The sequence below is a fragment of the Mytilus californianus genome, unplaced genomic scaffold (assembly GCF_021869535.1).
Source record: "Mytilus californianus isolate M0D057914Y unplaced genomic scaffold, xbMytCali1.0.p SCAF_11, whole genome shotgun sequence".
Lineage (NCBI taxonomy): Eukaryota > Metazoa > Mollusca > Bivalvia > Mytilida > Mytilidae > Mytilus > Mytilus californianus.
Genome location: NW_026262593.1, coordinates 44412079 through 44437206, shown reverse-complemented (window position 1 = coordinate 44437206; position 25128 = coordinate 44412079). Strand labels below are relative to the sequence as shown.

The 25128-nt window shown below is 32.2% G+C and overlaps 1 protein-coding gene across 2 annotated transcripts in view; it reads left to right on the top strand.

Moving 5' to 3' along the window:
* LOC127720143 (rho guanine nucleotide exchange factor 10-like) overlaps positions 1-25128 on the top strand; it is a 68814-nt gene that overhangs the window by 3929 nt on the left and 39757 nt on the right. Inside the window, exons 3-5 of one of the 2 annotated variants that reach the window (XM_052226605.1) lie at positions 11007-11985; positions 12239-12277; positions 23779-23844. In XM_052226605.1, the coding sequence (XP_052082565.1) occupies positions 11007-11985; positions 12239-12277; positions 23779-23844 (1084 nt within the window). The remainder of the gene's footprint in view (positions 1-11006; positions 11986-12238; positions 12278-23778; positions 23845-25128) is intronic. The other variant, XM_052226606.1, reaches the window with a different exon arrangement.

Genomic DNA, 25128 nt, shown 5'->3' with positions numbered 1-25128 from the left:
ATCATACAACATCTCCTCTCCTCATTATACGACCGCAAAAAAATTTTTGTGGTCGTATATTGGTATGACGTTGGCGTCGTCGTCGTCCGGCGTCGTCGTCGTCGTCGTCGTCGTCGTCCGGCGTCGTCCGAAGACACATTGGTTTTCGCACTCTAACTTTAGTTTAAGTGAATGGATCTTTATGAAATTTTACCACAAGGTTCAATACCACAAAAGGAAGGTTGGGATTGATTTTGGGGGTTATGGTAATAACAGTAAAGGAATTAGGGGCCAAAAAGGGGCCAAAAATAAGCATTTTTGTAACTTCCAGACATAACTTGTGTGTTAGTGTATGGATCTCTCTGACATTGTACCACAAGGTTCCATATCACTAAAGGAATGCTGGGATTGATTTTGGGGGTAATTGCCTCCAAATTTTAGGAATTAGGGGCCAAAAAAGGGGCAAAAAACAAGCATTTTTCTAGTTTCATGACAATAACTTGTGTGTAAGTGTATGGATCTTTCTGAAATTGTACTACAAGGTTCCATATCACAAAGGGAAAGCTGGGTTTGAGTTTGGGGGTAATTGCCCTAAACGTTTAGGAATTTGGGGCCAAAAAGGGGCCAAAAAACACATTTTTTTCTAGTTTCCAGACAATAACTTGTGTTCAAGTGTATGGATCTCTCTGAAATTGTACTGCAAGGTACCATACCACAAAGGGAAGGCTGGGATTGAGTTTGGGGGTGATGAATCATAATGGGGGTTCAAAAAATTTTGGGGGGGGATTTATTTTTTTTTCCTTTTTTTCTTTTTTTCCTTTTTGTTTCTTTTAAAATTTTCCATTTTAAGTTGGTTATTTCTGATTTATATTTAAAATCAAATAATAATGATATGGTAGGAGATACACACCAAACAGGATGTGTAAATTATTATATAATAAGTATTGTGCAATAGCAAGAAATTTTCAATTGCACAGTATTGCACAATAGCAAGAAATCTTCAATTGCACAGTATTGCGCAATAGCAAGAAATCTTCAATTGCACAGTATTGCGCAATAGCAAGAAATATCCAATAGCACAATATTGCGCAATAGCAAGAAATTGTCAATTGTACAGTATTGCGCAATAGCAAGAAATATTTAATAGCACAGGATTGTGCAAAAGAAGATACTTCCTATAAATTGCTTATTTCTTGATCAATTTCAATGGGGTTTTATTCTTGATTTCATGGGGTTCTTTAATATGCTGAATCTAACCGTGTATTTAGTTTTTGGATTTTGGGCCCCGTTTTTAAATTGGTCCACATTGAGGTCCAAAGGGTCCAAAATTAAACTTTGTTTGATTTCATCAAAAAATGAATTATTGGGGTTCTTTGATATGCCGAATCTAACTGTGTATTTAGATTCTTAAATTTTGGTTCCGTTTTCAAATTGGTCTACATTAAGGTCCAAAGGGTCCAAAATTAAACTTAGTTTGATTTAAACAAAAATTGAATTCTTAGGGTTCTTTGATATGCTGAATCTAAACATGTATTTAGATTTTTGATTATGGGCCCAGTTTTCAAGTTGGTCCAAATCGGGGTCCAAAATTAAACTTTGTTTGATTTCAACAAAAATTGAATATATGGGGTTCTTTGATATGCTGAATCTAACCATGTATTTAGATTTTTGATTTTTGGGCCCCGTTATCAACTTTGTCCACATTGAGGTCAAAAGGGTCCAAAATTAAACTTTGTTTGATTTCATCAAAAATTGAATTATTGGGGTTCTTTGATATGCCGAATCTAACCGTGTATTTAGATTCTTAATTTTTGGTTCCGTTTTCAAATTGGTCTACATTAAGGTCCAAAGGGTCCAAAATTAAACTTAGTTTGATTTTAACAAAATTGAATTCTTAGGGTTCTTTGATATGCTGAATCTAAACATGTATTTAGATTTTTGATTATGGGCCCAGTTTTCAAGTTGGTCCAAATCGGGGTCCAAAATTAAACTTTGTTTGATTTCAACAAAAATTGAATATATGGGGTTCTTTGATATGCTGAATCTAACCATGTATTTAGATTTTTGATTTTTGGGCCCCGTTATCAACTTTGTCCACATTGAGGTCAAAAGGGTCCAAAATTAAACTTTGTTTGATTTCATCAAAAATTGAATTCATGGGGTTCTTTGATATGCTGAATCTAACCATGTATTTAGATTTTGGATATTGGACCATAATAGGTGAATGTCCAATTTAAAATTTTTAAGTTCTTAGACCACATTCAATCTGTGTTAGAAACCTATGCTGTGTCAAATATTTAATCACAATCCAAATCCAAAGCTGTATCAAGCTTGAATGTTGTGTCCATACTTCCCCCAACTGTTCAGGGTTCGACCTCTGCGGTCGTATCAAGCTGCGCCCTGCGGAGCATTTTATTTTTATATTGATATAGAAACTGAATAAGAAAAAAATATAAAAATCCTTAAGGCAATGTTAATTTGAACTAAAAGTTAAAGGAATATAGATGTACAAAATATCATTAAATGCATTTCCACAGGTACACAATTGTACAAAGTGCTAATTAACATAGTAAATGTTGCAGATCAAGGATGACTACTTACTTCCTGTTATACATAATTCAAGTAGTCATAATATTTAACAGACTATATTGATTATGCCATTCCTGCAATAGTAGAGGGTGTGGATGGGGTTAACAGAATAGACATTGAAATGATTGATAGAGAATAATGGACCAACACACATGAAGATTAAAGAAAAACAATCTAAAATGTACAGAAATGAAGACCCCCCCACCCTAATCCAAACCCTCATAGTAGGGAGGACTATGTTTTCTGTTCTCTGCTTCGGTCTTTTATTCCATTCGTCTGTCTGGTATTAAGTTCAAGATTGTGAGTTGATGTAGTTAACCAGGAAGTTGAGGTCACATCAACTTGACACTTAGTGCACATTTTCATTATGATATGAACTTTTAAAAGTATCATATATATATATAAGTTTTTTAAACTAATTGTTAGTGTACAGTTTTGCCCATGATCCCCTGGTTTACTGAGCATAGAATTGTGATTGTGTGAAACCAGTTCATTTTTAAGGTTAAAGTTCTAGTTTATCAGGTATCCAGTATCGGGTTCAAGTTTTTGGTTAGGATAGTTTACCAGGAAGTTGATGTCACATTAACTTGAAAATTAGTGCAAGATGTTGATTATGAACTATTAAAATTATACGCCAAATTATAGTTTTGACCCCGGTTTCACAGTTCACTGAACATGGACATAGGATAGTGCGGGCAGGGCATGCTGTCCTACATACAAATTTTCTTATTATGATACAGTTCATTCAGATCGTTGTTTTTTCTGCTGAAAATTAATAAACGTAAATGAAAAGAGATATTGGGGACATTTCAGTGAGACAGAAACCCAACAAAAGATATTTGATATTTTTAAATGCATATCATTGTTTCCTTTGTAAATTAGATGAAGAATATTTGAAGATTTACTTGTCTTCATGTAACATTAAACAACATGTAAAAAATCAGACAAAGTATAACATGTACAATTAATATGTTTTCTAGATTTTAAAGCACATTTGTAGTAAGCTGAAAGTCAAAAATAGAAAACAGAGTTTCCATTATTAGCAAAATTTTGATTGATAAATGTAGATGCCAAAATGTAGAAGACGAGGACTAAATTAACTGGCAGTCTTCTTACAAAAAAACTATACCATAAAATTTAACCTTTTTTTTAAATTTTTATTACAGTTTTATATATATATATATAGTTAATATATTCAATTCAATTCAATATTTTATTTACATCTCACCTTATGCATAAAATTAATACAATACAATTATAAAAGATACATTTTGTATATACATAAGCCAATCTGTACAGATTTATGAAAGACGATAACAACTAAAACAACATGTATATGTACATTAATAAATATTAAACATGAATGGTAAAATTATACAGCATAATTATTTATTTATTATAAATTTACAATATAAACCTTCTCAGCGTCTTTTCAGAATAAAATTACAAGTTTTGGCACATAATCTTATAATATCTTGATTTCGAAAATAAAAATACCATATATTTATATCAAAGAAGTGCATTGATGCCTGATAAAGACAATTTACAAAAGTTTTTACAGAAATAAGAAATTTTGTTTAAGATGATTACCCTGCTATTAGTGCAATTAAAAAAAAAAAATTCTATAAGATTTCTTATGCAGATAAGTCCAGTAATCTGTGTATCTGATAAGTTAGTCAATTTCATAGAACATGAAATGAATTGACTTACATAATATGTATATATGGTTACTCAAATTACTGGCCAGCATCATATTGTAGGGATGGATATTTCCCCAATTTCATGATTTAAACTTGTACACTATGTAAAGCTTCTATTTAACACAAATGTTTGCTTGAGGATATCACATGTATATTCAAGTGTTCTGAACGACACGAAGCTCTTGTCATCTCATCATGAAAATCTCTACATTCTCATTACATACTTTCATTAATTAATGAGTCATAATTATCATCTTATATTGTATGTTTTATGGACTGGGTTAGAATAAGACATGTATAACAAGTTGGAATTACAAGTATCATTACTTTCATCTTATCTTGCATAGCTGTGAGAGTCATTGAGTAAGTCCATGTCTACATGTATATCAACATGATCAAAGTATGTAGTCAAAGTAAGGTCACCCTTACCTAATGGTTGTTATAAATGTAATTTTTATTATAACAGGACAAAATAATTATAGAATAACTAATCGAAGAATTCAAATAGAGAAAAATATTCAATGAGTGACCGAACAACACATTAATTCACGAATGCGCGTAGTTATCAGTGTTGTTCGGTCACGAGTTGAATATTTTTCGATATTTGAATTCTTTGATAAGTTATTCTTTTTATTACATTGGCAAATGGCTTTTTTTAATGAAATTAATGTAGAAAATGTAAGGAACTATATCTTTTTTCTACGCATTCACAATTTGTTTTGATCCGACGTTATCGACATCTTGACAACGCCTATTGTTGTATGACGTCAGAGAGTGAAATAACCACGTTTATTTCACATGTGAAATTATCGGTTTATATTTGACTGGGAAATCAATGTAATTCAATGCTACCAATGTAATAAATACCTATACCATAATGTTTGGCATGCTATATACAACATAACAATATTTTCTGTGTAACTGGTTTTCTGAACCTGAATCTTTGCATCTGAGTTCTGTATGAATGAAAAAAAAACTCAACCTTTTCCTTACAAAATAATCTCATGTCATTTTCAACAAATTTAATGTCCCAGAAAGAAATAGAATTAATAGCACAATGTATGTATTTAGTAGAGATTTTGTTTTACAAGCTTCAATGTCTGTTCTCCTGTGAGGGGGTGGACAGGGGTACCCTTCTCCCACCTCCCGTCCCCCTATCTCCCACCTCCCACTTTTAGAATCTTTTTTCTCTCCCACCTCCTGCCCCCACCTCCCACCTCCCTCAAAAGCTGTCCACCCCTCTCCTGTTGTATCCTTTTGAATTGTGAAATACATATATGGAATTTGTATTTCATATATATATATAGAGTACAATTTATTAACAATAGAAAGTTAATATTTCCTGTGTGTATCAACACATTAAATGTGAAGTACTGCATCAAGGCCAAATTGATCTTTAAAACTCTAATAATCATTACCTCGGTTCAAACTTTCATATCAGATGTTGAGTCTAGAATTGATGTTTGTGTTAAAAAGTTTATATTCACAATTTTCAGACTGTTACACAGTTTGATATGAATAAAAGGAGATAATGATTTAAGTCTTTACCTCAATGAAACAGCAATCAAACAAAAAAAATCGTAAATTTTATATATAAGTAACTAACGTAACTAAGAAAACAGTACATGCAATAATCTATACAGGTCAAGGAGCTGATCTTAATATCTTATTAGCTCTCCTCTTTTTTAACGTTAATGATAGTGAAATGATAATGACCTAATTTAGCAAACCTTTTTCACTGAATAGACCTTTTTAAAAGTATTATGGGTAATTGATCAATTATAGACATGACAAAAGTAAATAAACAATAATAGACAAAAGTCATACATGCATTTATGGCATAAATTTATCTACATGTTCTGGTAGAAATGTTAAAATAGTTAAAACAGTTGGGAGAAATCACTATTTATATATTAAGAACATCAGTTGTTCGACCTGCTAGTCAAATGCGTTTTGATAAAATATACTTTTTCACTCATTTGGTCTTTTGGAAAATGTTGTTTGAGCTGTATTTAGACCCCTCTTCCAAGAAATTTGTTTTGCATGCACACATATAAAAATTGCAGTTTTTATCCAACGCAATCATAGGTTTGAACGTTGTTTTTAATTTAGACTTGTATATACATGTATATATATATATATCCTGCATCAAAGAATTAAATTTGACTGGCCTTATTAAACTATTTTTGAAGTTTTCCATTAATAATACTCATACATTAATGCTGCAATAAATATAATAGTGTTTAACTTTAATGGAGACCTATTTTTCATGCAGACAATGTTAAAAGGTAGGTTCAATGCATGTACATGTAAACAGTATATTGTATTTAGAAGGTGATTATGTTGTGAATTATTTCCATTTAATATGTGTGTTTTGTTGTCTAATTGATGTTATTTTACACATGCTATTCATGAAAGAATGTTTTGAATCTTAAATATGATCTTTTTATCTTTACTTGACTAAATATATAAGTTATTAATCTAATTGCACAAACGCAATTGTACAGGCAAACGAAACCAAATTGAAATAAATACATTGGTATTACCATTTATATCTAGTAATTTTTCCAGTATAAAAGATTAACTTCTGATAACTTTTTTTTGTATTTGAGTTATTTTATTTTGATACCAGATTTTATAAAGAATTAACTCTTTGGCTCACTTTAGACAATGGCCAATATCAACTTATGCTATTACTTGCATTTGTGTCCATCTTCTGTCATTCTTAAGATTTTCATAATATGATTCTTATTGAGAAAGATTGAACAGAATGAAACCAAACTTGGCAGAGATGTACAAGATACTTTCAAACTCATGTTTCTTGGTGTTGATTCTTTAACAAACATTTGAAATTCAATGTGGCAACAGAGAGAGATAACAGCTACATTGAAACCTGAGGATAAGTGGATATCTAATTTGTGTTATCAACTACTCCTTCAGTTGTTCTCCCAGATCCCTGAATCTTCACAGAAAGATAATATACATGTTGAAGTTGTACACCTACTTTTATGGAATTGCTTGAGGATTTTTTTCCACTTTTCCAGACTACTGAACTAATTCAATTAAATTCAAAAAATAAATCCAAATATGGAAACTATATTTAATTTTATCCCAAATCATTTTGAACTCATAGAAAGCTTGCAAAGCTGTTGAATTTGTGCACCTTCCTTTATGGAGTCCCCCCCCATTTTCCAATTTTATATTTTCAAATGTATGTTCAGTGTAGACTTATATCCTCTGTTTAAGAAACATTCTATGCAACCCTGTAGTTGAGTCTTAGATAGGTTTTTCTTTAAGAAAGGATGCAGTGAAATGAAAATATATCTTGCAGAAATTTTCTTTATAAGTAATTAAGCAGGTGTTGTAACTTTGGTCCTGATGAAAAGTCTAATAGGTATAACTTTAAGGTGCCAAAAAGGGACTTTTCAATGATCTTCTTCTCAAGAACTACTGAAATTAAAACCAAATTTACCAGGCACCTTTTTGGCACCTTTGAAGATTTGATTTGATTTTTGATTTTTGGTGTTTAAACGCCACTTTTAAGCACCGCTTTTGGGCTATTTCGTGGCGGCCAGTTTTTATTGGTGGAGGAAGCTGGAGCGCCCGGAGAAAACCACCGACCTTCGATAGGAAAACTGATAATCCTAGTCAATAAAGATTGGAGTCGAGTGCACCCGCACGAGCGGGGTTCGAACTCACAACCTCAGTGTTGACTGGCTAGTGATTACAGTAGTAACTACTTAGACCACTCGGCCACCGAGGCCCCGCACCTTTGAAGAGGCCCCATCACAAGTTGGTTGACCATTATGGAATATTGGTCTCTCAGATGACCACAAATATGTTCCAATTGTCTTTTCGGTGTCTTTTGTTTTTATACGCCCGTGCACGGTATTATGGTATACCGTTGACCGTCTGTCCGTCGTCAACATGTCGGACATTAACTCAAAAACACTTTAAATAATATGCAAGAAACTTTGGTGAATTGTTTATATCTATTGACCTGAGCACCCTTCCGTTTTTTTAAATTTCGGATTTACCGTTTCCGAGTTTTGGTGTTTTATTCATTTAAAAAAGGGGGATTTTCCAGTTTGTGGACAATAACTCAAAAACAATTTCACCAATTTGCAAGAAACTTTGGTGAATTGTTTATTTCTATTGACATGAGCTCCCTTTTGATTTTTTAAAATTTAAACTATACATTTCCTTTTTATGGGGTTTTATTCATTACAAAAAGGGGGATTTTCCAGTTTTCGGACAATAACTCAAAAATGCTTTCAGCATTTTTTATGAAACTTTAGTAAATTGTTTATATCTATTGTTGTAAGCTCCCTTTTGATTTTTATAAATTTAAGATTTTACTTTTCCGAGTTATAAGATTTTATTCATAAAAAAAAGGTTGATTTTTAAGTTTTTGGACAATATCCTTAAAGTGCTTAGAGCAGTTTTCATTAAACTTTGATGACTGATTTATATCTATTAAGATAACCTCCCTTTAGTTTTTTATTAATTTCTGATATAACATTGAGAAGTTATTGTTTGTTTATAGTCTGACAACAGATTTACTTAGTATTGCACAACAGCACAGTGTATTGCATAACAGCAAGAAATCTTTAATTGAATATAAATTCAATTCATATAACCAATTTCAAGTTCTTTGACTACATTTATTCAGAAACCTATAATATGTCAAATATTTAATTACAATCCAAATTCAGACCTGTATCAAGCTTGAATATTGTGTCCATTTTTGCCCCAACTGTTCAGGGTTGGACCTCTGCGGGCGTATCCAGCTGCGCTCAGCGATGCAGTTTATTTGCCATGGTATTGTCAGTTAGTTTTTCGACTTGTGAGTTTGAATATCCCTTTGGTATCTTTCGCCTCTCTTTTACGAGATATATTTCTCTGCAGATCCTAACACATTATGGTGTTACTTTGATGTTGATTGGAAATTTAAATTAGCTGCCATTAGCAACTTGGGTCAACGTTCACATTGAAACCCTATATGGGTAATTATATTGTGCCTTTCTTTTCAATAACAGATGAATTAGTGCGATGAAAACGATCCATTCAGATATATACTTCCTTGAAATATATACCTAGTTCAAATATATACTTTAGAAGGTACTTGTACTTGTCAAGTATTGTTTCTTTTTACTTCATGAAAAGTCTTAAATGGGGTTCATTGGTTACATTACATTGGATGATTTTTTTTCAAAAAAAGTCTTTATAATGATTGATGAGGGGGGATGTCTTGCACTGAATGTGAAACTGCTTTTTTAAACAGATCTACATTGTATCTTGTTTTTTTTTCAAATTGTAATTATATTTATGATATTTTGAATGTGAGGCTAACTCTGCATGAAGGATAATGTATTTGCTATTTTAAGAAAAAGAACCATGTTTCTAATCAATTCATTTGTTGCTATATAATTTAGCTTTGCCTTAATCTGAAGATAGCATGATTTTTGTGCTTTGATCAACAATAAATTCATATCATGTGACATAGACATCTGTCAAAGAACCTGAACTGACTCCCTTTGCAGTTCATGAGATTCTGTTTTATGTCATGTATGTTGATGTTTTAAATCTGAGAATTTACTGAACAACTATATACATGTACTTCATTTATATAAAGATAAGGATTTGTGGTTGAATCTCCAATGAGACAACGATCCACCAGAAAAAAAAGGATAAAGGATCTAAACAATAACATGAGCCCTGTACAGCCTTCAACAGTGAGTAGAACACATACCACATATAGAAATATAGAAAAGATCCTGGAATGTCTAATTGTGAAACAATTTAAAAAAGAAAACCAAAGGCTTAAAACAACAAATAAAATGCAAACAGGCAGACAGCAACCACTGAATTACAGGATTATGATTTGGGGCAGGCACATGATTAAGAATGTTGCAGGTTTAAACAGGTTTGTGAGCATTCTATTAACCCTTCCCCAACATAGGACAGTGGTGAACCAGCACATCTAAGAACAAACTATAAAAATCAGACTTGACTCATCAGAATGGTACTATTTAGCAAAAACCTTAACAAAAAGACTAGGAACTGATCTAAAAAGGCTATTTAGGACTTATTTTTGTTTACTTTCTTTGTTAATCCTGATACATTTGTACATGTATTAAAGTTTTTGTTTTTGAAACTTGAATATCTTCATGCAATCTAAAACGGATAACTTCAAATTCTGTATTTCTTTAATTAGTCTGGATAACTTAAATCCTATTTATCATGTTTATTCTGTACTTAAATCTTAGTTCACCCAGAATTTAAAGTGTTTGAAATATAAACATCTGCATCAAATCTGAATGGAGTTATATGAAACCAGGACGGATAACTAAACTAGACTTAAATTCTTAGTACTTAATATTGGTTGATGCTGATCCACAATCATTGAGTTCTGCATCTTTTAATTTTGAACTTAGATAGGACCTTTTTTGAAAAAGGATAAAGCTTTCTTAAAAAAAGTTTGGAAAAAACTTCTTTTTTATATTAATACTCATATATATAATATTATTCCATAGGTAAGGGTATATGTTAAAGTTAAGATGAATATTCATGAGCAGGTGAAATACAAATAAATGTATATTTTATATAAGTCACAGCACTAAGTGTTGAAAGAAGAGATATTTTTATTTGCTTATGTAGAAATATATATTTAATCATTTGCTTAAATTCTTTTCATAAAAATTTTATATAATTGTCAATTTATGTGATTATTTTTAGGATGATAGTGATGATGATACTGTAAGTGGGATTTACTATGATGCTATATCTACAACCTCAGCACTAGACTTGACCGATGACTCTACTGAACCTGATTCTCCCTGGAATGTGGAAGGCGTGACTGTCAGTGATCATATACAAAGGGACTTCTTCGAAGCATCTGTTGAGACAGTCAAAGAAGAAACTGATTTGGAAGGTTTAATAGAATTAAAGATTACAGATGAGGACTTAGAGGAAGCACTCAAACAGTCAGATTCACCTGAACAGTCAAATATAGTTAAACAGTCAGATTACGCTAATGAAACTGAGCAGTCAGACTATATTAAACAACAGTCAGATTCAAAACTTCTTACGGAACAGTCAAATGTAGTTAAGAAGCCAGATTACACTAATGTTGCTGAACAGTCAGACTTAGTTAAGCAACAGTCAGATTCAGTCAGAAGTAAAAAAAATTCATTTGGTCAGGTTGGTGCAAAAGAACAAACTAGTAAAGTAAGCGTGAAAGAATTGAGTAAAAAGTTTAAAGTTGAAGAGGAAACAGGTGGTACCTACTGTTTAGCAAAGCCTCTAAAATTAGACTCAGACCAATATTGTTTGGCTAAACCAGTGACTGAGGACCCTGAAGTAGAAGGCTACATAAAGGCAAACAAAGTAAACAAATCTTTCGTACGAAAACCAGCTAAATACAAATATGACCCACCGTGGAATAGTGAGTTTCCCATGGTTATGGTTCCTGGGAAGGTAGATCAGGGCGAACAAAAAACTTTTCAAAAGAAAACTGAATTAGTTCAAGGAGACGAACAAAATGAAGTGTTAACAGAAGTGAAATCTGACTTAGTTACAAGTGGTGAATTAGGGGAAAGTGGAAAGTACAATCATTTATTTGAAGGATCTGTATCAGAAGAGCCAGAAATGAGTAATTTGTATGGTATTTATACTACACCACCGGAAGAAACTGACCAACCACAAGAAGAAGAAGGTAATTATCATTGTAAAACTAAGTCTATTTATCTACAATGTACATGTACTTGACATGTCATGCATGTCATGTATCTTCTTAATTCTTAAGTTTTTCAAGTAGTAATTATTATGAAAGGCTTCTACATTGTATGTCTGATTTACATGATTTTGATGATTGTGTTTTTCGTAGACTTTTGTTGTAATGGCATACATGGCATACATATATGTACATGGGGTACATATAGTATTTTATATTTGTTCTGAATTTGTAGGTGTCCGTACTAGTTCAAAAGCCCAATCAACACACAAAGGTATTTTGTATACAAATTAAATAGCAAAGCTTTGCTTATACCTATATTAGGCCAATTAAAATTAATTGATAGATTTTCATCCCCGCCCGCCCCTCTGAAATCGTCCCGCCCCGATTTTTTTTATTTTTAAAAATTTTCGATTTCCGGATTTTGTTCATTTCCGTTACCGGAAACCACCGATAATTTCGTTTCGTTCATAACTTCCTGTACCAAATTTCGGTTTTCGTATTTCTTCGAGTAATTTAACCAAAATGATTAAGTCGAAATATTCTGCTGCTCTATGATGACAGCATTATCTTCCGAGAAAAGAGATTGCTTACGAGAAGGGCATGAAATATTCGGGTTACGAGTGACAGGCGGTGTCCAAGAACGCAAATCGCGGTCAGTGATTAGAAACCTGTGGATTTTTTTATTTATACAATGACTTTGTGTCAGGAAATTTGGACTGTGAATGATATCCAAAGCACAAGAATCGTGGAATACATTGCTGCAATAAAAAACATGACTGGGATAAAGAAATTGACACAAGTACGAACTTGTGCGATCTAAGACCATATATTGAGTACAAAAAAGTCTGCCAATGTAATGCTATGTCTTAAAACTTTTCCAGATACACAGGGTTATCTGTACTCGGAGTAAATTTTGAGGTGAAAATGCAGCCATTGTAGCCAAAGGGTCCACATGAACCTTAAAAGCATAAACCATAGTATTTGCAACATAGTTTGAGTTTTAATTTCACTCTGTACTCATAATACTTGTAATGGGCACTACAAAGTACTACTTAGAAAGCAAAATAAATTTGATGTAGGTAGTCTAAAAGAGAACATTTCTCCACCTTTTTGCTATTTACTAAAAATTGGTTTCTAAAGTGGCAATCACATGTAGAACAGTGGTTGCCAATCCGAAATCTTTATTAAGAATTTGAAAAATTATGTAGAATTCCTTATATATACATGATATAAGCTTAATATTACCCTTGCATATGAACAGTCTGATTGAAACCAGCCCCCAATATCTACAAAGGCAAATGGAAAGTGGGGGCTGGTTTTAATTAGACTGGCATATGAAGAACACGTCCCAAAAGGGTTCCGGAGGAAATAAAAATTAAAAAATAAAATCCTCCCACCCGCCCCATTTTTTTCAAAAATTTGGATGAAAATCTACTAATTAATTTTAGTTGGCCTTATGGTAGAATATATATTGACACAGATTACCCATAGCTTTATTGCCTAAACATTCATGAAACACAGTTGATTTGGTGAAAAAATAGTTTAATTTGAAGTTAAAGTAAAAAATGTACTACCATTTTAGAGACAACACAGGATAATTTCCCTTCATGTTTATAATCAGCCAGAAGTCCATTCCTGGGAGAAGTGTGCAACCTCTGTTATAGGCTTAGACAATTAGCAATGATAAGAATGTTCCTAGTAATGGTGGAGTGAGGTTGATAAATCAGTTGGGACTCTATTGTTATTAAATTGACATAGAAAAAAGAAATAATTTCTAATTAAGTGTAAATTGACATTAATTAAACTGCATTTTTATACGACCGCAAAAAAATTTTTGTGGTCGTATATTGGTATGACGTTGGCGTCGTCGTCGTCGTTGTCGTCGTCCGAAGACGCATTAGTTTTCGCACTCTAACTTTAGTTTAAGTGAATGGATCTCTATGAAATTTTACCATAAGGTTCAATACCACAAAAGGAAGGTGGGGATTGATTTTGGGGGTTATGGTACCAACAGTTAAGGAATTAGGGGCCAAAAAGGGGCCAAAAATAAGCATTTTCTAGATTCCAGACAATAACTGTGGAACGGTGTATGGATCTCTCTGAAATTATACTACAAGTTTCCATACCACAAAGGGATGGTTAGGATTTGCTTTGGGGGTTATTGCTCAAACTGTTTAAGAATTAGGGGCAAAAAAGGGGGAAAAACAAGGTTGTCCTCATTAATGGACAAATACTTTAGTACAAAACATAATTTAAAGCAGTGTAAGGGAGATAAATCAAATACATCATTGAAATTATCTCCCTTACACTGCTTTTAAATTATGTATAAAGTAATGGTTAATGAACAATTAAGATAATTTAAAACAGTGTAAGGGAGGTAATCCAAATACAACGTTTTGGTTACTTCCCTTACACTGCTTATAAATTATGTTTAAAGAAATGCATATTTATAAATGAAGACCAGTATGGCGCATTAGATTTGTAAAATCTTTGACCACATTTATTTATTTGTTATGCCGAATCTAACCGTGTATTTAGATTTTTAATTTTGGGTCCAGTTTTCAAATTGGTCTACATTAAGGTCCATAGGGTCCAAAATTAAACTTTGTTTGATTTTAACAAAAATTGAATATATGGGGTTCTTTGATATGCTGAATCTAAACATGTATTTAGATTTTTGATTTTTGGCCCAGTTTTCAAGTTGGTCCAAATTGGGGTCCAAAATTAAACTTTGTTTGATTTCAACAAAAATTGAATATATGGGGTTCTTTGATATGCTGCATCTAACCATGTATTTAGATTTTTTATTTGTGGACCCCGCTATCAAATTGGTTCATATTGAGGTCAAAAGGGTCCAAAATTAAACTTTGTTTGATTTCATCAAAAATTGAATTATTGGGGTTCTTTGATATGCCAAATCTAACCGTGTATTTAGATTTTTAATTTTGGGTCCCGTTTTTTAAATTGGTCTACATTAAGGTCCAAAGGGTCCAAAATTAAACTTTGTTTGATTTCAACAAAAATTGAATATATGGGGTTCTTTGATATGCTGAATCTAAACATGTATTTAGATTTTAGATTTTTGGCCCAGTTTTCAAGTTGGTCCAAATTGGGGTCCAAAATTAAACTTTGTTTGATTTCAACAAAAATTGAATATATAGGGTTCTTTGATATGCTGAATCTAACCATGTATTTAGATTTTTTATTTGTGGGCCCGCTATCAAATTGGTTCATATTGAGGTCAAAAGGGCCCAAAATTAAACTTTGTTTGATTTCATCAAAAATTGAATTATTGGGGTTCTTTGATATGCCAAATCTAACCGTGTATTTGGATTTTTAATTTTTGGTCCCGTTTTTTGAATTGGTCTACATTAAGGTCCAAAAGGTCCAAAATTAAACTTAGTTTGATTTTAACAAAAATTGAATATTTGGGGTTCTTTGATATGCTGAATCTAAACATGTGTTTAGATTTTTGATTATGGGACCAGTTTTCAAGTTGGTCCAAGTTGGGGTCAACATTAAACTTTGTTTGATTTCAACAAAAATTGAATGTATGGGGTTCTTTGATATGCTGAATCTAAACATGTATTTAGATTTTAGATTTTTGGCCCAGTTTTCAAGTTGGTCCAAATTGGGGTCCAAAATTAAACTTTGTTTGATTTCAACAAAAATTGAATATATGGGGTTCTTTGATATGCTGAATCTTACCATGTATTTAGATTTTTATTTGTGGGCCCGCTATCAAATTGGTTCATATTGAGGTCAAAAGGGTCCAAAATTAAACTTTGTTTGATTTCATCAAAAATTGAATTATTGGGGTTCTTTGATATGCCAAATCTAACCGTGTTTTTAGATTTTTAATTTTGGGTCCTGTTTTTTTTTAATTAGTCTACATTAAGGTCCAAAGGGTCCAAAATTAAACTTAGTTTGATTTTAACAAAAATTGAATTCTTGGGGTACTTTGATATGCTGAGTCTAAACATGTGTTTAGATTTTTGATTATGGGACCAGTTTTCAAGTTGGTCCAAGTTGGGGTCCAAAATTAAACTTTGTTTGATTTCAACAAAAATTGAATATATGGGGTTCTTTGATATGCTGAATCTAACCATGTATTTTGATTTTGGACATTGGACCATAATAGGTAAATTAAAAAAATTGAAGTTCTTAGACCACATTCTTTCTGTGTCAGAAACCTATGCTGTGTCAAATATTTAATTTCAATCCAAATTCAGAGCTGTATCAAGCTTGAATGTTGTGTCCATACTTGCCCCAACTGTTCAGGGTTCGACCTCTGCGGTCGTATCAAGCTGCGCCCAGCGAAGCATTTTATTTCAATTTGTTTTATCAGAGTTGTTCGGTGGAGTGCATATATTAAAGCAGCAGATTAACATATACAAATGATATATACCCACTCTCTCTGAGAAATGTTAACACCCAGATAAGTTTCTGCCTTCAGTCTTAGTTGTTGTGTTCGTTTCAATTTAATCATAAGTTTGATTTCAGATATTTACTCTACTAAGACATTAGACAACTTCAGCTTGTTTTAATTTTGCGACTAGTTTACTATATATATAGAAAGTTCTCAAAAAAACTCTTGTGAATTGTAAAAAATATATGGGGATCTACCTGATCTTGAACCTTGCTGGAAAGTTGCATTCATCTTCTATTTATGGATTTCTTACAGAATATATATACATGTATATGAGTGAAATTGACCTTCTCTAACATAAAATGAAAACTACACAATCAGTATGTGTAAGTTGTTTTAATGAAATGCTCTTTATTTAGAATGAAAGGAAAAGCCTGTGTTTGGTGTTGTTAAATTAAAGATATGGTATACATTTGCATGCATGTCAATGCTGTTATTTCAAGAGTGTAAAGTCTTCCTTAGTCATATTTCGCATGCTCATCAAATGGGACTATGGTATAAGAATATATATATCCTATTGCTTGATTGACACAAAACAATTAAAATGCTGTTAAAAAAATATTTGCTTATTTGATATGCATTTTCAAAATGATTTTAGATTTGTACCAGTGGATGCTATCATTTCATACAAAAAATTACATTACATACTACATATTTGAAGTCTTTATTGCTAGGGCCCCCCTGGCATGACGTGGATGCTATCATTTCATAAATACATACATGTACAAATAAAGTTGAAGCGTGTAAGATGGCCCGTTACAGAAGGGCCCCACTGGTTAATCAGCATAAGGACTGTAGTAATCAGTCTGTCTGTCTGTGCTTGCGTTGTCAGTCCACCCATCACAAATTGTTTCCAATCTAACTTTAAATCCCCTTAGAGTTTAGTGATGAAACTTGTCATGATAATTCACCACCACCTGAAGAGGTGTTGCATACATTGGAAGAAAACTGTACAGGAAAAGTCATGTCCGCTTGTGATGGTAAAAAAAAAAACTTAGCTCCCACTAATTCCACTGTGCATTTGTACAAAAATCTGATTTGCTTTCTATCTTTAAAACCTCTTGAAGTTTAGGGATGAAACAGGGTACCCAGTACTATTATTCACCACTATCAGAGACCATGTCTTGTACATGAAAGAAAATTGTATATTGATGATCATAGCCAACATGCTAATTAAACTTAGACACCCCTATGCCTTAACATGGAATAACCTTAAACATCTGCTAAATGCATCACAACTTACTTATTTACATGCTGCAAGCTAGCCCTCTGAGATGTCAGGCTCCCATCACTATCCTCAAGTTGTTCACATCCTTTTCATTACATGCAGGTCTTTTTATGGATAAGTAAAAGCTGTCTCATTGGCTATCATTCCACATCTCCTTTATTTATAAATACTGTTAGAAGTAATAAGAAAGAAAAGCAGTCTTCACAAAAATCTTTAGAATCTATAGGCCCGAAGCTGAATTTTACGAAAATTTTACAGTAGTTAGATTCTATTGGCCTGTAGAAATAGTTTTTATAGGCCCGACAGCATTTTAACAAGCCTGGGCTGGCATGACTGGTATGGCTGGTGGCCTGTGGTTGAGCGTGAAGACTGGAAAAGCCTGAGACTATGGATTCATTTATTTTTGTGTGTACTAATTATAATTTTCATCATGTTCATTGATTAAGATTGCCAAAGTCTGCATACAAACCTATAGAAAATTTATAGTTCATTCAAGTTCATTGAACATTCTATTTCTAGGTTTTCACAAAATGTATCTATACCCACAAAATAGATGAAAATTGGTATGCCACAAGTAATAATTAACCCACAGTAAATGTTTTTACTCTTTGCCACTGAAATGTTTGATATAAATGTTATTTTGTATGTATTTCATGATAACTTGGTCATGTTTATATTTTTATGTCAACATGTGTCAGATATTTTATGATAACTTCTTATTTGGAGCAAAATTGTACAGAGTCGATTCAGGGCCTGTGCTAAAATGAAGCTGTATTGTACGTTTTATAAATTTTTTGTTTTAATTTATACTTTGTACTTTTGAGGTTGAGGAATGCTTAGTGGCTACAAGTATATACTTAACAAAAATATTGGTGCATGTAGTTAATTGACATCTACTTAGGTGTATTTAAATCTGTCTTGACACTGGTATGATGCATTACATCATTTTAATACGACCGCAAAAATTTTTTTGGGATCGTATAATGGTAATAGATATCGTCGTCTGTGTCGTCGTCCGAAGACACATTGGTTTCTGGACAATTACTTTAGTTTAAGTGAATGGATCCTTATGAAATTTTTTAAGAAGGTTCAATACCACAAAAGAAAAGTTGGGATTGATTTTGGGGATGATGGTCCCAACCGTTCAGGAATTAGGGGCCCCAAAAGCAAGCATTTTTCTAGTTTCAGGATAATAACTTGTGTATAAGTATTTCGATTGCTCTGAAATTGTACCACAATGTTTAATACCACAAGTAGAAGGTTGGGATTCATTTTAGGGGTTATGGGGCCAACAGTTTAGGAATTAAGGGCCAAAAAGGGGCCAAAAACAAGTATTTTTTTAGTTTCCAGACAATAACTTGTGTGTAAGTGTATGGATATCTCTGACATTAATATTGTACCACAATGTTCCATATAACAAAGGGAAGGCTGGGATTGAGTTTGGGGTTAATTGCCCCAAACATGTAGGAATTATGGGCCAAAAAAGGGCCAAAAACAAGCATTTTTAGCTCACCTGGCCCAAAAGGCCAACTGAGCTTTTCTCATCACTTGGCGTCCGTTGTCGCAGTAGTCGTCGTTGTCGTTAGCTTTTTACAAAAATCTTCTTCTCTGAAACCACTGCCCGGCCAAATTTAACCAAACTTGGCCACAATCATCATTAGGGTATCTGGTTTAAAAAATGTGTCTGATGACCCTGCCAACCAACCAAGATGGCCGGCATGGCTAAAAATAGAACATAGGGGTAAAATGTAGATTTTGGCTTATATCTCTGAAACCAAAGCATTTAGAGTAAATCTGACATAGGGTAAAACTGATTATCAGGTCAAGATCTATCGGCCCTGAATTGGTAATTTTAAGGAAATTTTGCAGTTTTTGGTTATTATCTTGAATATTATTATAGATAGAGATAAACTGTAAACAGCAATAATGTTCAGCAAAGTAAGATCTACAAATAAGTCCCATGACCAAAATTGTCAGTCGACCCCTTTAGGAGTTATTGCCCTTTATGGCCAGAGAACACAGTTATTTCGTAGTGCATTTCTTTTAGACAATAAATTAAAATTAAAAAAATCGCACCTGCTCTATCTCAAAAAGATTTTTACAGTGTAGTTAGTACTATTGATACAAATTATAGAAACTTCTACCAGCTCTAACTCAAAATATTGACAATTCTGTGTTAAGGGGGGCTAAAATTCAGTTTGACAGCTTCAGATATTCTAATTTTTGACCTTTTTTAACTGGACCAAATCACTACTTAACATAAAGATTCAGCACCCAAATTTTTTTAACATGAAATTTCATCCCCTTACTTAATATTTCATGCATAAAATATAAAGAAATAAATTGGGAAAGTGTATCAAAAAAAAATGCAAGTTATACACTGTTCACACTAGGGACTATATTCGTAGACAACGAAAACCAAAGGACGATAACTGTGTCCTTGGACCTAATAGGATAGAAAGACTTGACCAATTTTAATAAAACTTTGCATGACCTAAGTTTAGGAAATTATAAGATAGTTGGCCAAGTTTCATATATTATAGAAACTAGGGCCATTTTAATATTGAAATTTGGATGTTTATTTTTGACGTTTAAATCAAATATTTTCAACTATCAAGATTTTGGCCTAAAAAATTTAAATATTGCAAAAATTTGCTTTTTAAATACTCTTGAATATAATGTAATAAGTATTAAAAGCAACGGAACACTCATTTGATTTATCAGATCTATTACAGCTATTCAAATGTCTAATTTATATGAGCCTGTGCCTGAAAATAGAGATTTTCGAATTAAGGGAAGCCTTACATAAACATGCATTTTGTTCAACCAAGTTGAAGTTTTTGAAGTTTTTTAACCATACAATATTCTTCCATATATATTAAATGTACTTTAAATGTAAAGAAAAGTTACAAAAGGCATACCACATGAGTATAAAATGGTCTTAGGCCATGTAAGACTGAGAATTATTTAGAGTCGATTTAGGCCATAGCCCATATTTACATATAAAAATGCACACAGAGGCTATAAGAAATGGAAATTTGTAACTTTTTGCTCAGCGAAGCATTTTATTGTGCATAGATATTAGGGCATGTAGGGAGATGTTGTATAATGTACTTGATGTTGAATTATACTATACCATCATGCACATGATATATATATATATATATATACAGTGGCATGCTCATGCTACATGTGTATAACATGTTTTATCAATTCATTATTGTAAAATTGAGAATGGAAAAGGGGAATATATCAAAGAGACAACAACCCGACCAAAGAGCAGAAAACAGCCGAAGGCCACCAATTATTGTACTCTATATATATATTTCATTGAACAAACAAAAGCAAAAAAAAGGGAAATTTTATACATTATATATTTCTGAGTAAATCAGCCCTTGGCTTACCATATGCATGCTGTCTTGTTTGGCAAGAATATGCAAATTATATGCCAATGAGCAAAATAACCTGCTGCTTTGGCTTGTTGTCAGATATAGAGTCAAAGTAGGTGTTCACATATTTGGGATGAGGAGACAGGGATGATGGGCGAAATATGGCCCAAAAGGTAGATGCTCCATGAAGAAATGTTGTTTTTGATAATATTTTGTGTCCTTCACAAAGAGGGGTCCTTCTCCTTTTGAAACTATAGAACAACGTGTGAGGGCAAAACCAGGAAATGGCACATAACCAATCTAATGAAGGAACCCATATGCTAAGGGTTAAAAGGTCAAAACATTTTGATTTAATTTTTGTCTCACCTTGACGGAGTCAAAAACAGAGACATAGGTATGCTGTTTCCGGCGTCTGTGGCTTCCTTGTCAACAATGTATTATTTTGTGATAGGTCAGTTTATGGGGAACCACTAGTGGTAGGTCAATGATATTTGGTATGCAGTTGTATTAGCATTATTACATCTCATTTCCATGGAGATAATTTGGTCCGCCCGCTCAATCATCTATTGACTTTGAAACTTTAATTGTATTAGTTTGTGATTAGGTCAGTTATTGGAAACCATTAGTGGTAGGTCAATGATATTTGGTATGCAGTTGTATTAGCATTGGCACATCTCATTTCCATGGAGATTATTTGACCTTGCCCCCTTAGTCATGGTCTTTTGACTTTGAAACTTTTTCTTGGTTTACATGTGTGATTATCTCAGTTAATGGAGTAACACTATTGGTACTAGGTCAATGATATTTGGTATGCAGTTGTATTAGCATTGGCACATATTGTTTGGCCCTGTACCTTCAGTCATGGTTCATTGACTGAATATTTTGCATAACTTACATGTTAAAGTATTGCTATTTTAATTTAAAAATTTGCATTTTACTATATATCAAAGTAACAAAAAAGTGAGACATATCTCTGTGTTAACAGTTTATTATATATTTGTCAAAATATAGGGATAGCTTAATTTACCTATTATTGTAAATCTTCAAATTTGTGCATATCTACAGATGTCTAATGATAATCAATCATACTGATCGATCATTGTATTGAAAAACAAGAAAACAAAAAGAATAAAAAAGGATTATTTCTTCCCTGATCTGTCTATTTTCAATCCAAAATTATCAAACATCAAAATTTGTAAAACTTTATCATGTTATATCTGCAGATTATGTGTAGTCATTTGATACTGTAATATGGGACAGGATTCAAAACCATCTAATCAAAAATAAATTTAAGTCAAAAGAAAGTATAAGGAGCAGATACAGTTACAGTTAAACCATAATTTACTTGCTATTAAAAATGGGTTTTAAAAATTTACAAAAAACAAAACTGAGATTTCTTAAGGGTTCAATTGTCAAGTTACAACTAAATTGTAAACAAAATTGAGATTACTTAAGCGTTCGATTGTCAAGTTACAACCAGATTGATCCAGTACGGTAAGTTAAGGCATGCATTTCATTCAATTCATTGCCAAAGCTACAGTAAAAGCCCGCCTCCGGGTGCAAGATTTTTTTTCGCTGTGTTGGAAGACCCAATTGTGGCCTTGAGCTGTTTTCTGCTCTTTGGTCGGGTTGTTGTCCCTTTGACACATTCCCCGTTTTCATTCTCAATTTTAGTAACTAGACTTTTAAAGTACTTCTTAAAGTCATCTAATGATAATTCTGAACAAAAGGATCATTCAAAATTAAACAATGTTTGTAATGACAGGGATTTCAAATTGAATTACACTGTATGTAAATAGATTAAATTTGACCTTTGAAGATAGAATAACTGATAAATCTTATACTTTAGAAGAAGGTGTCACCATTGACACCAATGTGTAAACATTGTAACTGATTAAAAATAATGTGCAAGTTTACCCATACATTTCTAAGCTGTAGACCAATACACATGCAAGCATTGAATCAGATATTGGCATCGTTATGTAATCACAACATTTCTGTACTTAGATGGCTATCTTTCCCATCCACACTTCCTCCTATTGTCCGTCTGTTTACAATGGTTTATATTTGTCATTTTTGTCAACTAATTCTTCCTGCTAATTGTGTAACAGTTATAATTGAGTTGAGATGTTTAACACTTACTGATAACTTAAGATTTAGTTAGACTTATATATATCCAAGATTTCATATTGTGATACATGTATGTGTTTCATTTTGGCATCCCAATAAGCCCAAAATAATGGAATATGTTTAGGAGAAGACATTCCTGAAGTTTTTATAAAACATGAAACTGTTGTGATTAACTGGGCATAGAAAGAGCTATTATATTGTATGAAAGTCATTATTCATGAGGAAAAAAAAGAATTCAAAATAAGGAAATATTATAGTTTAAAACAACATGCATTTGGTCTAAAACTGAGTTCCTGACATGATATTTTCTATTGAAATTATTGTTTGATCAACATCCGAATTCAAAATGTTACCACGGTTATTACATCATGTACATGTCAGATGAAGAATATTTCTAACGTAACTGTCATTTTGGAAATTATAGATGAAAAGAATGGATTTACCAATTGCAAATAATGCACAGTCCTTACGCTGCTGCAAAGAGAATGTTCATTTAAAGAATCTTTGTCTTTTTGATTGAAAATTGAACTATAGTTGCTAAGATACATGAGTAACAATGAGTGTATACTTAGGATTTGAGTTAATTTCTGTTGCAGACGTTCAGGATACACAGTTAGTTCCAGCATTACCAATACTGATATCATCTGGAGTCTATTCTAATGGTATGTACATGTTATTGTATATAGATTAGATACTACTTTTTTTTCCTGAATTGTAAAAGTAAAATCTCCCTTTATGCATGGGCTGCACCATGTTTTATTTTAATTTTTCTTTAATTGCAAGTCAGTTTAGTTCTTTGGGTTAAATTTCCTTCTGTTGCACTAAAACAATATTGGTCTTAGGAATTCCTATTGTAGCTTTAATTTGGGAGCAATGGGTTGGACTATTAAGTCATTCTCTAGTATGAAAAGGTCTTTTGTATTTAGAAATCAAAGGTCAACTTTTGAAAAGGATACATTTAGGTCATATTTTAAAATCTCAGGAGTTGGGGTCCAGAACTTATGAATTTAGAATTTAAAGGTCTTTGGAATAAAAAAAGGTCATGGACATTTGAGACTTGCCTTGATTTGAACCCCCATTTTCTTGTGTTTTCATTGGGAATATCTTTGTTTGTTGATTTTTTTTAAATTATGAATTATTTAGGACAAAAGGTAGGGAAAGAAACAAATTTCTGATGTATTGAATACCTCTGAAGAACTTTTCATACAGTATTTATGTAATATGATGACATAATTTGGATATGCTAATTTTTATGCAAATGTTTATTCCTTGAGAAAAAAGTAAATTGTAAGAATGGTAAACAAAACTATAAAATAAATAGTATTTTCCTTCTTGGTTATTTCTTATTAACAGCCTGAAAAAATATGTAAATAAATACATATATATTATTCGCTAATTAAGATGGATTTGATCAACCACCAGAGTAATAGATAAATCAGGCTGATGTGATCTTTCAGTACAGATTATGACATATATAGATGACTGTGTTGCCAAATTGTATAACACTTTTAGTAACTTCCCACTCTGTTTTCTTGTCATAACATAGTCATATAGTCGAAATAAAAAAAAATTGAAAGCATGACAAAAGCTATTTAAGATGTTTGGAATAATTTGGAGGAATTTTTAAACATCAGGTAATATTTGATAAATATTCATTTTAAAAGATTAGAATATAAATAAAAATGTATTCATATAATCATTAGTATCTATGACTTCAAGAGTCTCTTGATTAATTTGAATGTGGACAGATTATTTTAAAAGTGTTTGATTCCAGACTAAACGAACCGAGGGCAAAAAGAGTTTTCCACTTTAACATCATTCCTTTAAAATCTATAATCTCCAAAATGTTATAAAACTTGGATTGATTTAGTTCTCTGTGGGTACCAATGTTCTTGGATTGTCAAAAAATAGCATTTTCATAGAAACTTTTTTTTTATCAAATTCTT